The sequence below is a fragment of the Sminthopsis crassicaudata genome, chromosome 1 (assembly GCF_048593235.1).
Source record: "Sminthopsis crassicaudata isolate SCR6 chromosome 1, ASM4859323v1, whole genome shotgun sequence".
In the NCBI taxonomy this organism is placed as follows: Eukaryota; Metazoa; Chordata; class Mammalia; order Dasyuromorphia; family Dasyuridae; genus Sminthopsis; species Sminthopsis crassicaudata.
The window spans coordinates 700,579,757-700,595,586 of record NC_133617.1 but is presented as its reverse complement, the minus strand read 5'-3'; the positions used below and the strand labels follow the sequence as shown (position 1 = coordinate 700,595,586).

At 37.1% G+C, this 15,830-nt stretch overlaps 1 protein-coding gene across 6 annotated transcripts in view; it reads left to right on the top strand.

Moving 5' to 3' along the window:
- GRIP2 (glutamate receptor interacting protein 2) overlaps positions 1–15,830 on the top strand; it is a 272,074-nt gene that overhangs the window by 204,327 nt on the left and 51,917 nt on the right. For all 6 annotated transcript variants that reach the window (XR_012484963.1, XM_074283820.1, XM_074283821.1 and 3 more), the window contains 2 exons: positions 2,950–3,095; positions 6,588–6,668. Coding sequence is in view for 5 of the 6 variants with exons in the window: in XM_074283820.1 (XP_074139921.1) it covers positions 2,950–3,095; positions 6,588–6,668 (227 nt within the window). In the remaining variant the exon portion in view is untranslated. The remainder of the gene's footprint in view (positions 1–2,949; positions 3,096–6,587; positions 6,669–15,830) is intronic.

Genomic DNA, 15,830 nt, shown 5'->3' with positions numbered 1-15,830 from the left:
AGAACTGATAAGTTAAATAATTTGCTTAAGATGATAGCAAGCATTCATATCCTGCTTTAAGATTTATGAAGCATATTTAATCTATTGCTTGCTTTCTTGAGAAGGGGAGAGAGAAGAGAAAGAGGGAGAAAAATTTAGAACATAAAATCTTATAAAAACAACTGCTTAAAATTATCTTCACATGTATTTGGAAAAATAAAATATTCAGAAAAAAAGATTTATGAAACAATTTGTATATAATGTCTCATTTGATATTAAAAGCAACCTTATGAGGTAGGTATTATTATTATTCCCATTTTATGAATGAAAAAACTGAAGCTGAGCAGAGATCAAACAATTTGCTGAGGGCTACCCAGTTAGGAAGTATCCAAGACAGGATTTGAACTCACATCTCCTTGACTTCAGATTCAATAAGCAATTCATTGGAGGCCAAATTGCCTCTTAATATGATGATGCCTTGCTTTTAAAACTTGAAGTCGTCAGGGATCGGTCATTTTATTAATATGAGTCTCTTTCTCATGCTAGAGATTACAAATCTTCTGTAATGCAGTAGAGAATTCACAATTATTGTCATGACCAAAATAGTCAAGTTTATGTCCTGCAGCCAAGATGGCAAGGACTCTCTCCGAATGTAGCCAGTCATTTTATTAGTTACCACATCTTTTATCCAAGTCTTGTGGCATCTAAAAGGTGTTGGTGTTAAGAAGGATGGGAGCCTACAGATAGAGAAGTATTGTCTCTCTTGTCAATGGGAACAAGGCATAATGTCCATGGGAACAAGTCAGAGAGGAAATAACCTAACATTCTCTAAGTTGTAATGAATGAGAAAGGCCAGGTGCAAGGCTATCCCCATTTTCTTATTCTGTGATCCTTAAAACATGACTTAAATTTGACTTTTATACAGTGGAAAGAGCCCAGGCTCAAGAGCAAGAAAGGACATGGATTTAAATCCTGCTTTTAACTTTCTGTTTGTGTAACCCATGGCACTTAACTCCTCAGGACTCAGTTTTCTCATCTGTAAAATGAGAGGATTGGACTAGATGGTTTCTGAGGTTCTTCTCAGTTCTTAAAAAAAGAAAAAGAGACAACATGATTCATAAAGAAATTCGTATTTAAATACTTAATATATCTGTAAAAATAAAAATAATTAACAAGAAAAATAAAACAAAAATAAACAATTAGTAAAGAAAAAAAGGAAAAAGTAAAGAAAATCTTAAAAGTCAGAAATAAGGGGCTACAAAATAATACAGTGGACAGTCAGGAAAACTTGGGTTCAAATCCAGCCTTAGACACTTAATAAACTCAATTGTTTTGCCAAAGACAATCAGAAATAAAAGTGCTCTGATATTCTTAACCATCTCACATTTATAATCTCTATTGCTATCAAGCCGGGAAGGCAGACTCAGATAGCTGATATATAGCAAATATCAAGTCAACCCATCCTAATGAGTCTGTACAGTCTTTGACACAAGCATTTGTCCTCTTCCCATCAAATCTTGTGGTTGAAAGGCACTTTAGAGACCATTTAGTCCAGAAACTCTGAATGAGAAATTGTCCAACTTTTGAGGAGAGCATCAGTAAGGTTAGACTATTAGACCATGACTCCTTGAGAACAGGGAGTGTTTCTTTGGATCCCCAGCACTTAGCACAATGCCTGGCATATAGTAGATGCTAAACAAATGTGATCTGACTGACTGACAACACTTGAAGGCTGCCATTTGCATAGCTTTAAATAGTAGCTTTGTATTAAGACTAAATTCACCAGCAAAGTTTATATACATATATATGTATGTATGTATGTATGTGTATGCATAGCTCATACTAACAATGACAATTATTTAAATGTGAAGAAGATTTTTACTCCAAATTCTCTATTCAATATCTCCCTAATACATTTTTCTGAAACATGGCATGGGACAGTAGAAGAAAAATTAATCTGGATTCAGAGGACCTGAGACAAGTTCTCTGTCACTTACTCCTGGATGCTTGGGAGAGCTCCACAGACTTTCTACATGTTAATTTCCTAGAAAATGAGCAGATTGAGTCTCATGATCTCCAAGCATTTTACTCATTTTGTATCTATCATCCTTTAAATCTTTCTTACCTCTGAATCTTTGCCTATAAAACTGCTCTTCCCAGAATTCCCTCTTCCTCCTCTTAATTTAATTCCTATTCATCCTTCAAGTCTAAAGGCCATTAATTAGATGGGGTGGTGTCTAGAATGCTTGACTTGAAGTCAGAAGGTCTGAGTTCATATCCACCTCAGATACTTATTTATCTATGTGAGATCCAACCTCAATTTTCTCCTTGCAAAATGTGGATAATAATAGCAGCTACCTCACAAGGTTATTGTAAGAGTCAAATGACATCACTCTGAAAACTTAATCTAATTCCAGTTCTGTCTTTGATGATAATATGAATACTGGTTATTATTATTATTGTTATTATTATACGCAGCCCAAGTGTATGAATTCTTAGTAACCATTTTAGCCCACAGTGATTACTCGCTCCTCTGAATTTCTCTCGGTATTTGTATCTCTCTTGGGTATTTGGAAAGTTCTACCTTGCATTTGGGTCTGGGTCTCCTTCTTCCACTGGGCTGTGAGCCTCTTCAAGATCAGAACCAAATGCTCTTGTTCCCTTGTTTTCTCAAGGACTCTGTGAACCGCAATGTTGCCTTGGGAGAGTGTAGTATGGTGAAGAGATCCCTGGGCTGGTAGTTAGGAGTCCCAGGTTCTCCACCCACCTATTTCACTAATTTTCTGCATGGCTGTCAATGTATATTTTGTCCCCATGAAGATCCTCTATAGATCTCAGCTGTGTCCTTGTTGAGGACCCTGAAAGTCCCTTCCAGCTGTGACATGATTCCATCCCATGTTCTTTGTCTCCCACCTTTCCTACTCTCCCCTAAACCTTACTGCCCATCATCCTTCTCTTTGGGAATTCCAGATGTGGCCTGCTGCAGGTTGGAGACAGAGTACTGTCCATCAACAGCATTGCCACGGAAGATGGCACCATGGAGGAAGCCAACCAGCTCCTGCGGGATGCAGCACTCTCAAACAAAGTCACCCTAGAAATTGAGTTTGATGTAGCAGGTAACTTTATTCTTTAAGCATGCTTTTGAAAGTGGGCCTACTGTGTGTTAGAACTCAGAAGGAGGATCAGATTTTCTTCCTTCTGATTTCCTGATGCCTTTCATCTCTATCCCGCAAACCTATACCCCCTGCCTTCTCCAAAGGTGCTTTTAGGTGCTACCCAAAAGAAGACTATAGCTGGAAGAGAAGCTTAGAATATTTATTTCTAGTTTCTAGCTCCAGTGCTTACTCTCTAGATGACCTTGAGCAGATAGCAAATCTCTTTGAATCTCAGTTTCTTCATCTATAAAATGGGGATAGACAAATTCTGTCTTGCCTACCTCATTAATATTCCAGACAACATTGAATGTGAAAGCACAAAGTAAATAAATATACATGAACTGATTTAAGGGAGGGTGGGGATGGGGAGAATAAGCATTCTAAATTCTATTATTTGCCAGGCAGTATGCTAAGTACTTCACTAATATTTTCTCATACACAACAATTTTATGTGGAAGGTACTATTATTATCCCCATTTGACAGATGAGGAAACTAAGGTCAAGAGAGATTAAATGTACCAGAGTACCTAGCCAGTGTCTAAGGTAGGATTTGAACTCAGCTCTTCATAACTCCAAGTCCAGCTTTCCATCTAGCTGCCAAATTCACAGTTATATTGATATTTCTACTATGTAAAACTATCTCTGTACAAAAAGGAGTGGTCCAAAAAAAAGTGTAGAACTTCTTATCTCCTGACAAGCCATGTCAAATCAAATTATCCCATGGAGTGGTGTTCTCCCTTAAGGGAAAGGCACATTCTTAATGCTCATAGCACTCTAGACCCCAGTGTTGAAGGGCTTAATATAGTCTCTTGGGCTAACAGCTGGTGAGGCAGCTGAGTGGATATTATTAGGCCGGGTGGATTCCATATCAGTTCAGTGCCCTCAGGGCATTGGATAGCTAGAATATGGTGGATTACCCCATGGCCTCATGATGTCACTAGCCTACATGTTGGTACAACAGTAAGTACCTGGGGGAGCAGATTAGGGAGACCCATAGAGCCTCTGAAGTATCTCAACTTTCACTCACTCATTCAACAAATATTTATATATATCTACTATGTGTCAGATACTGAGATACAAAGATAAAACAGTCTTTCTCCTCAAGGATTTTATATTCTATTTAAGAGAAAACAATATGTATACAGATAAATAAATACAAACTAATTTTACACAAAGTATCATGGTAAAATTAGCAGTGGGAGGAGGACTATCAGGATAAGTCTTCTGGAGGAAAAGGCACTTGGACTGAGACTTGAAAGAAGCTAGGGATTCCAAAAGAGGGAGGTATAGAAGGGTGAATTCAAGACATAGGTTTAATCTTTGTAAAGGCATGAAGATGGGAGATAGAAGATTCTTTACAGAGAGCATAAACAGGACAATTTGATTCAAATGTTGAGAGTACAAACTTCTCCCTACAAGGAACACAGTACATTTTCTATGAATCCAGAGTGGGTCACACTCAAAGCCTATCCTCTCTCAGGTACTATTCCACATTTGTGAATGATTACTACTAGGAAAATAATATATGAGAAAAGTTTAGAGTTTAAGGAAAAACTTCCTAATAAGGAGAGCTGTCAAGAAGCTAAATACATGGTGACACACAATAGTGGGTTATCCATCCTTGGAGATTTTCAAGGACAGACTGGTTTGCCACCTATAAGATACATAAAAAGTGAATCTTTGGGGTTTATGGCTCCTGAGATCCTATCTCCCTTCTGAAATTCTTTGAGAGTTTCAAAAAGAAGATGAAAAAATGGGCCAAAAGCCAACAAAGGGAAATTTATCCAAAATAAATGTAAAGTCTTCCATTTAGGCCTAAGAAATCGATTTGTTCAAGGGTAGGATGAGGGAAATATGGCTTGATAGTAATTCATGTGGAAAAAATGATCCTTGGGATTTTAGTTGCCCATAGGCTCAGTATAAACTATAATGTGGACTGGAGGCTTAATTTTTATTTTTTTAAAAGATAAATCCATCTTAGACTATATAATGTCATTCTGCTGTGATATGCACTGGTCACACTCTGTCTGGATTGATATGTACTGCTCTGGGACTGCATTCTGAAAAAGATACTAACAAGCTGAAATAAATCCACAGAAATGTAAGCAGAATGGGGAGAAATATGGAAAACACAAGGGAAACACTTTAAGGGCCTGGATTATTTTGCCTTGAGAAAATTAAAGTCATTGGGCAAGTCTAGTCCCTGTCTTAAGGGGGGAGGGGGAGCAGTGAAAACATGCTTATCTATCTGGTAATATATCTAATCAGAACTGGGGAGAGAAATGACCAGGAAGCAGATCTGGGCTCAACGTAGGCAAAAACTTCCTTGCAATCATATTTGTCCAGGAATAAAATGAACGACATTTATAGTGGTCTGTAGGTAAAGACTGGAGGACCCTTTGTTGGAGTGAGAGTGGAAGAAATTCTTAATCAGTTAATCAGTTATGGGTTAAACTGGTTGGCTTTCAGCCCTTAGATTGTATAATTCTATAAGTCAAGTCTAGTGGCAATATGGAGATTCATGTCAAAATCAATGTCTCTGACTGGATCAGACAATTAGGGAAAAGTTCTAGAATATCTAGAGTTCAGATTCATTGGGTGTTGGATAGGGTTAGAGTAGAGAAAGAAGTAGTCTATAAGACTTTTAAGCCTTATTTTTCAGAATCCTCACACTCAAAGTTTAAATGATTGAATAAAAGGCAATTAAAGAGACTATATTACAAGGGGGCCTTTTTTGAAGGAGCCATCCTTCTTGAGCCAATGCTACATGTAAGCAAAGTAGGTAGCTGATTATATAGTGCTGTTTGACAGGGCTTGTAAGGTCCAAATAACTACCTGACTGATCTGTTGGAATCTGAAATTCCAACATTACCAAGTACCCATTGTCTTTGGGTTCAATCTTTGTAGGCTCTAGTTAAAATGCAGATATCAGCTGTCATATCCTGCCATTATCTGCCAATGATATTTCAGCTTAGATTACTTTTGCCCATAGCTAGTAGCCTCCTCCCACCTCTTAGATCTCCATCTTTCTTTAAGGTTTAGCTCACGTGACACCCCAAACAGGAAGCCTTTTTTCCGCTTCTTTTCATATTATCGTCTATCTCATTGTCTGTTTCCATGTTTTATGTCCTCAGTAGAACATAAGCATCCTGAGGCAGGGACCATTTTGCTATTTATCTTTGTAACTCATCATTTAGCACAATATCTGGTCTATAACAGGCAATTAATATTTGTTGGAAGTGAGAATCAGTTTCTATTTCTGTAAAATGAGATTTCTAGACTTCATTATCTCCAACATTCTTTCCAGCTTTAAAAACAAAACAAAACAAATAAACAAAATACAAGAAAACCTTGGAGCCAGAAGTCAAGGAGGTCTGATTTTCCTGCCTAGGGAAGGTCTTTTAACAAACATTCAAATTTTCCTGACACATAGTCTGCATCTGTGTTTTCCAGAATCAGTAATCCCAAGTAGTGGCACCTTTCATGTGAAGTTACCCAAGAAGAGAGGAGTGGAGCTGGGGATAACCATAAGTTGTAAGTACCTCCTTTTTCTCCTACAGAAGTAGGTTGGCATAAACTGGAATGAGCCAAGTCTGTTTCCAGAGCTAAATCCAATCCCCAATCTGTCATCTGTGGGCTTAATACTACGATTGTCACTGCTGTCACTACAATTCAGAAAATATTTTCTTCCTGGGAAGGATGCTACAGTTATTTTATTCAGGACTTCTCAAAGATTCAGGATTAGAAAGCAGCTGGAAAACTGTGAACAACAATCATCAATTTAATGTTTTAATAAACAGGAATGGCAACCACTTGCCCACTGAGTAATCAACAGAGAATGACAAAAGAAATTATCCCAGAATCTCAGTCTCCTTCCATCTCTCCCTCAATCTTTTTCTTTCTATTTCTCTTTCTTCTGCCTCTACCTTTATAGTCCCATCTCCCTCTCTTCTTTCATTTCCCTTGTTTTTATGGTTTATGAATCTGCATCTCTCTATTGCTGTTTCCCTCTCTTTTCTTCCCCTTTAGCCTGTCTCTTCTCCCTTCAATTTCTGTGTATCTTTCTTTACTTTCTCTTTCTTTCTTTGCTCATTTATCCACAACCTTGCTCAGTCATGATATTGAAAGATAGTATTCCTTTATTGCACTTATTGTATGTATGAAGGATCATTTAAAATGTCTTGTTCTTTGTGTATTAGATGAATAAAATTATTTATTATTTCCAGTAAAAAGAAGGGGGGAAGGAATCCCTTCAAACCTGTCCCCAAACTGATATTTAGAAAAATTTATGCTTGGTTCTTGATAGATTTTTTTTTTCTTTTAAGATTGTCGACCTAGACAGAAATCAGGTTCCTCACCTCCTATTTTATCAGAGTAAAGGGAAAGCACTTCATTGGATCCAGGAAAGTGGAAAGAGACAATCACCCTAGATGCAAAAGCAATGGGGAGCAGTAAGCAGGAAGGAAGAAAGAAGTATAACCCCTTTCCTGGTTTTGCCCTTTCTTTCTTGCCATGAGCTTTATTTCTTTTTATATCCCCTTATTTCCTCCAGTCCCTCCTGTGTAAAACCTGTGCCTTTTATAAACTCCATGAGGACAGAGATAATTCAATATTTTATCTCCTCTAGCTCATGTTATTTTATAAAATAAAAACTCACAGCATAGCAAGGAAAGGATTTTAAAGCTCATTTTGTCCACTAACCTTCTCATTTTATAGACCAAGTCAGTGCTTTTCTCCCTTTAAATTCTTAAAAACAAATATTTGAATGAATGGACTCTCCATCTTTCATCTTTGTGCCTTTGCCCTGACTAATGCCAGTGCCTACAGTGTTCTCCCCCATGCACCTGACTTTTAGAATCCCTGCTTACCCTTAAGGCTCACCTCAAACAATACCTTCTGAGAGAGTCTGTTCCTGGGTCCACACCCCACCCCACTCAGCAGCTAGTAGTTGCCCCTTCGAGGCAAAGATTGTTAATCTTTTTCATTATCATAGACTCCTTTAGCAGCCTGGTAGAAACCTATGAACCCTTCTGAGAATATTTCTAGATGTACAAAATAAAATACATATAATGACAAAGGAAAATAATTATATTAAATTGTGGTTATTAAATCATTAAAACAAAAACAAGTGGACCTCAAGTAGATCTAAAGCCTAGATTCTTAAATTGTGGGTTGTGACTTCATATGGGGGTCTTATAACTGAATGTGGGGGTCATGAAATTATGATTTATTATCAGTAAATGTTTGATTTACAAACTTATTTTATAGATTTATATGTTCCCAGTATCATGTACAAATTTCTCAGGTGAAAATGGGTCACAAGTGGGTAAAGTTTCAGAAGCCCCAGTGTAAAAGTATCCCCAGGTATCTGATTAGTCCTGTCATGCAAGTCTGGTTGCCTTGCCTGGAGCTGCCCTTCTTCTCCTCCCCATTCCCCTGACTGGGTCCAAGCAGCAGGACTCTGAAAATATCAAATGACATCCCTATTTTATCTCAGAGTCAATATCCGGTCTGTAGAAAAGTTATTAACTTCACCCTGAGCCAGAGAAAAGGAATTTGATGGCTGATCAGATGAAGGAATGCATTTTCCTTACTCAGACTTTATGGGTCAGAGGAACAAAGGGTCAGCTATGAGACTTGCCTGTTAAAAAGGATAGTATTCAGGATGGGGGTTCACCTTAATGCATGAGTTCAGTGATATTTCATTCCATAGAGTTGGAACAAATTTCATGGATTATCTATGGAGTTGTTAGGTGATGCAGTGGATGGAGAGATGGGTTTATAGTCAAGAATATCTGAATTCAAATGTAGCCTAAGTAACTTGATCTCTGTTTTCTTCTAGTCCCCTTATCGGTAAAATGCAAATAATAATATCTACCTCCCTTGGTTGTGGAGATCAGATGAGATAATGATTGTAAAACCCTTAGCACAATATCTGACATATAGTAAGAGTGCTATAAATGTTAGCTATCATCATTAACAACAGAGGACATTGACTATAATGATTTTTTTTTTTTCTGAATGACCACCCATAATTTTTAAGAGCTTTAGTGATTGGATTAGGATTTGATAACAGTGGTACATCCTATCAAGGACTGCTCAGATGTACAGGGCTGTTTGACTTTGCCTTAAGTAGCTGCAGCTTTCAATGCCTCTCACATGTACGTACCTGATTTTTGGAGTTTTTTGTTTGTTTGTTTGTCTCTTTCATCAGTATCAGATTGCTGCCTGCCATTTGTGTGATTATAAGGATGTATGCTGCTAGGAACGAATGTCTTTTCCTCACTAGTTTCTAAAAATATGTTGCTCTGTTGGAACTGTCTCCCAAATAAAAGAATGGCTAGCCCCCAAGCTTTGTTTTCTTTTTAGTGTTAGAATGAGACTCAGAGACCCAGACCCCCTCATTTTACAGATGAAGAGACTGAGACTCGAGGAAAATTTTCATTCAGATTTTCTAATTCCAGAGCCAGTCTTCTCATCACTGTACCATTTTCCTTTCAACCTATCAGAATCTAGTCATCATCTTCCCTACAAAAACTACCTTCCACACAAGTTCTATCTTTCTGTGAAGAGGATTACAAAGATATCTTTGACTCTTTGAGGCAGCTAGATGGCACCATAGTGCACAGAACACTGGGACTGTAGTGGTGAAGACCTAAGTCCAACTCTGGTCTCAGATATTTATTAGTTATATTACTCTGGGCACTTACCATCTGTCTGCCTCAGTTTCCCCAGGTGGGACTCATAACAACACCTCTCTCCCAGGATTGTTGTGAGTATCAAATGAAATAATATTTATAAATCATTTAGCATACCTGGAACATAACAATAAATGCTTGTTTCCTTCCCTTCCCCAGCTTCCTCTCTCTCACTCTCTACATCTAATCAGTTACAAAGAACTGTTCATTTTATCTCCATAGCATTTCTCTGCTCCTTTATTTATTCTAATTCCTCTCCTTTCTCTCTCCTTTATTTATACTAATACACTCCTAGTTCAGCCTTTCATCCTCTCTTATTAAGACCATCATGAAAGCCTGCTGATTGGTATCTCTGCCTCCATCCCTGCCTCTTTTTTCATTCTCTACACAAATGCTGTAGTCATCTTTCCAAATGCACTGGTCAAAGAGAGTCACTCCCCTTCACAAAAGCTTTTAGTGATGTCAGTGAGAATCAAACTTCTTTGAAGATAAAATAAAAATTCACAGAATAGCAAGGAAAGGATTTTAAAGCTCATATTGTCCACCAATACTCTCATTTTATAGTAGTGGAAAGATCCTGCAAATTTCAAGGAATAGAGCGAGGCTCTATATACTGTGATAGTCTATATATTGTGAGATCTTTAAACTCTAAAGTGAGTCCTTCTTCTTCATGCTTTACTGGGGAATACATGAGAAAGGAATGAAGGAATCATTCTTTTGCATGACTTGGAAGGGAAGCAGTAAAAAATCTGGATTTGGAAGATGGATACAAAGCCTATGTTCTGAAGTCTTAGACAAATCATTTCACCTTTGCGGACTTTCTTTTTTCTCTTCGGTAAACTGAGCATTGGACTAAACGCTCCTTAATATATGTTTAAATCAGATTTTGTGAGCCTACAATGTGATATGAGAGAGATGGATTGGGAAGAGAAATACTATAATGCCAATCCATTAAAGTGAGAAGACAACAACTCTCAAAGATATGGAAAGAACAATCTTGGAGCAAGTGGAAAGGTGGGGTGGCACCTAGGGGCCCATGCCAGTGAAGGTCAACTTGCATGCCATCTTTGGCATAAATGCCATCAGGTGCCTCCTCTTTGTCTGCAAAATGAATTCCTTGTCATCCTCCTGGCTCAGCTAAATTGTCCTCACTCTCTATTAGAAATGTTTACTTTTGTGAGTCGTGCTTTAGAGAATTCAATTTAATTACATTTCAGTCAAATGCTTTATCTCAATCAATAAGAAGATATATCTGTACCCACAAAGCCATTGGTGCAAATGAATTGTGGTATGTAACTCCTCTGAGGGAAATAATTCCTCAGTTTCTGACACCAGGCTTCCTATTAAAATCTCCAAACAGACTGACCTTTGGAATTCCTCCATTCATCATGGTGCCCCAGAGAGGGCATCCAGATCCCAATTGGGATGGGGTGAAGAACTGGGAAGTAATTTAGCAAAAGTAAACAATGGCATTCATCATCTTTAGCTCTGACCACCACCATCCCCCACCCACATGCTCCTGGAATGTGGTTTTCTCTCCCCCCTTCCCCAAACAAGTACTGATTTATGATGACTTGTTTCTAACGTATGACTGAGTTTGATTTAGTTAGCACATATTGATCAAAATTTACTTATAAGATCCTCTGACAGGCACAATGGATTTTTCAAAGGTAAAAGGAATCATGGTCCCTGCCTTCACCAAGCTTTTAGTCCAAATAGTTGGTTGCAACATATGGATACAAATATTTTCAGCAAAATGCAGAGTATGAGAATGTATATGAAAATCTAAAAAAAGGCAGTAAAGTGACAGTTACATGGGGTGGATGCTGTCTTCAGTTTTAGAAACTATGTTCCCCTGAAATTTGGACATAAACAAATGAAACCGCTTTTAGCATACTCATTGAAAATTAATGATGGAACTCTTATAGGAGGAGGAGAGACATGGGACAATAGTCTCCCAAGGAGAACTATGGATTGCAAGAAGGGAAGGGATATTAATGTGGGAAAGGAAACCAGTGGGATGAGAGGGGCAATTGGCAGAATGGAAGAGAGCTATGTTATGGAGATCTGAAGCCAGTGACTTGGAAAAAAAGTAGGAAAAGCAGAGTTGACATGATCCTGATATTTGGAATTCCAATGCCCAAAGAGACAACACATAAGCTGTTGCTCTGAGACCAAGAGGAAAATGAGAAGAAACTACAAGTGGTACCCTCTAATAGCTAAGCAAAATGTAAGCTTGTGTACTCAAGCACCAGACCTCTAAACTTCAGGACCAGATTAGTAGCACTCTCTGATCTCTGCACCAGTGCCTGGCTGCAACTTGCCAAGTCACCAGACTTTCCTTTCACTTTGCTAGCTTTCTCTTTCACACTATTAGCTTCTCACTCTCTCTCTTTTCTATCCCTGATTCCTCCTAAGGCTTTCATCTCTCACTCCATTTTATAGATTCCCATTGCTCTATTAAAGTAGGTGTGCTGGAAGCTGTTGAACTTTACAAAGTAAACATGATATATTTCCCCACTTACAAGTGTTATACATAGAAGAATGAAAAAAAACTTCAATCTTATCCGTAGAGCTTTATAGATTACAAAGCATCCTCTCCCTGTGAATTAACTCACTTGATTATCACATTAGGTAAAGAACTGTTAAACCCATTTTATAGATAAGGAAATTTTGAGTCTAAGAGACATGGAGTGACTTGTTTAAGATCACATGGCCGTCTACACTCTGTAAAGGATACCATCCCACCATTGCAAAGTAGAACTACGGCTGAGTCTACTTGAATGAAGAGAGAAAAGTCATTTTTAATGAGCTTCATGATTCCTTATTTGTAAAATAAGTCACAATACTTGAAAATGCTTATGTTTTTAAGGAGATGAAATATTCCCTTGTAGAACCAGCCTTTTATTATACATTTTCTTAGCAAGCTTTATTGCCCCCAAAGAGATCATAGCAATAGTTCTTAATGTAGGAATCTTGAACTTGGTTGTTGGATTTAAAAATTATATTTATTTTCATAGAGCTTGCAAAGGGGTCTATTGAGAACAAAAAGTTAAGAACTTTTTTTCACAAAGGGAAATTATAAGCATTCTCCCAGAATGAATCTCAAATCTCTAATCAGTCAACTTCATATGAATAAGATTTTATTAGATGAGCCTATACTGTCTTTTAATCATGATATTGTGCTGCCTTTCTTTGGCTTCATCATCAGGGGGAAATAGAAGGGGAATGAGCTTTTATAAAGCACCTGGCTTATAAAGCACCCATGCCAGGCAATGTCCTAATCACTTTACATATGTTTTCTTTTATTTGATTCTTAAATAACCTTGAGAGGTAGATATTATTTTCCCCATTTATAATTGAGAAAACTGAAGCAAAGAGATTTAGTGACTTGTCCTGAGTCATAAAGCTAGTAAATGTCTGCGGCTAGATTTGAATCCAGGTCTTTTGCCTTCAGACCCAATATTCTATCTATTATGTCACCAGTGTCTCGGCATAATAGAACAGCATGAGAATCTAGACTAATAGACTATCGGGGTCAGAATTGTCCTTTGGACATAGATTGTTAGAGTTGGAAGGGAACTTGGAACAAAGAATATCAGAACAGGAAGTGATCTTGGGACATGGAATGTCAGAGCTAAATCTCATCCATTTGAAATCTTTCAGTTTTTTTTTTTTTGGTTTTTTTTTTTTTTTTGAGAGACTGTTAGGCGGTGTGAAAGATAGAGCACTAGCCCTGGAGTCAAAAGAAACTGAGTTCTGTAATGTGACCCTTCATTTTTACAGAAAGGGAAATTGAGTCCTACAGAGGGAAATTAATTTTCTGATGACCATATTGTTTGACAATATCAGACAGAGCCTGGTCTCAACTCTGTGCCCCCTCACTCCTTAAAAAAGCATGCTTTTCCCTAGAATACAATTCGTGGTCTTCTACTACTACTACTCTTTCTCTGAAGTGCCAAAAGGAAATATCCTGCAATTCTCCTTCCTACAAACCAAGTCTCATCTGTAAGATTATCTTTAAAGGTAAAAGAACAATCATGTGCTGTAGAACAATCAATTACTAAATGTTTAAACATCTGGGAAGCTGTAAATTGGTTTTAAATAACTACTTTCTTGACATATAATGAACATGCTGAGGAAAAGAAACAACTCTCTTTAATAATTCAAAATACATGTGAGGTCTCAAGGCAGCAGTAGAGTTTGCAGTTGTTGTCAAATAGAGTTAGTTTCTACAGTGATAGCCACAGCCTCTTCCAAAAAAAAGCCTATTGAAGACTATTTATTTTTCCACTTGACTACTTCACTAGAAAGATATCTGTCCTAGGAATTAGGTGACCTGAATCTTGAGTTCTGCTTTTCCCTTTCACTTCCTATCATCCAGGTGAAGAAAGTAACTGTTTTTTGTAGATGAATTAAAATATTAGAAAATACATTTATCCTTTATAGGCTTTCTGAAAGCATCCTTGGTCCAATTCTACTATATGATAAGACCATAATGATTGCCTTTTACTCCATCCTGTTTCCATGATTTTGGTCTCCTCTACTCAGTCTCTAGACTGTTATTCTTTAATCCATGTAGATTGAAAATCAGGAGTATTTGGGATGTTATCTTTGATTCAAAATATAGTTCCTAATTTTAAAGATCAATGTTATGTCTGCAATGAAGGCAACATTTCAATCTATCCATCTCCAGTACCTATTATTGATTGAGTACTCTCACATATTTGGAGATCTGTATTTGTAATGTGCTAGTTTGTTATCAGTCAATCCATGAAGGATAAAGAGCTTCTGATGTATCTCACTAGGCTTTATGTTGAACAAATTCTACCATTTCCTAGTATAAGCAACATTTATTCCAGAGTCAGGGTTCCTTAGAGATAATTCTTTTGTGCTTTTAACTGACAGTGACTGGGTTCTTACTTGCCATCAGAAATATCCACCTTCTGCCTTCACAAACAAATCTGCCTGTTTCAGTCGTTTGTGTGTGTGTGTGTGTGTGTGTGTGTGTGTGTGTGTGCGTGTGTGTGTGTTTTCCAACATATTTATGTCAAGGTCATGCAGATATTGCCAATGGAAGGCCTAGCCTTTTTGATTCCATTTATACAACTTGACAGCTTCATAGGCTCCATATAAAGGAAAACCACTTCTTTGGTTACATTCAACAAAAACAATAATATAGAACTTTTATTGGCTTTTGCTGTTGTCTAGTAAAGTGATATCTATTTGTTCCAAAAGTGTTTTTACAGGTTTTTGACTTGTTTGTCTTATAGCCTAAGAATGATTATCAATCCTTTTCATCCTTTTTGAAGAGGAAATGTTCTTTTTTATAGCTTTTTTTTTTTTTTTTTTTGGAGGGGGGGAGGGTGTCTCGTATGTTTCATTAACACTGCACTGGTTTTGGCTGGGATACTTTGCAAACTTGTTATGGCCCATTATACACTTCTGGAATTGTAGTAAAGATTAGGATTACATGAATTAAATCTATTCTTCACTTCAATTATTTTATTTTATGTCAAAAAAGGCTTTTAATATATTCAGCCACAACTTTCTCTTTGATATCTTAGTTTTCATTGTGCCTTGACTGGAAGAGACGAAGATATTTTTAGGTATCACCTTTATTCCTTGGCTCAAGATAATCTTTGGATTCAAATTCAAAACCTCAGCTCAAAGCCTTAAGTCTCATACATTAAGAAATTTACATTTACCAAGTCCAAATGGCATTTTGATATCACTGGAGAAAGTTTCCGTATGATGAAAAAAAAACTATTTAATATGTTTTTCTGTGAAGTTATATAATTTGACATCATCCATGTACATCAAGTGATTTGTGCAATGTTTTTGGAAGCCATAGTTAGTTCTATTTGGGAGAGTTAATGACTTTAAGTTTAAGCAAAATCACATTGGATCATGTCCATGAAAAATATGATATTTGCCATTTATATTGTTTGTGACATTATTGTATTTTCAAAAGAGAATAGTTTTCTATATTAGTAGT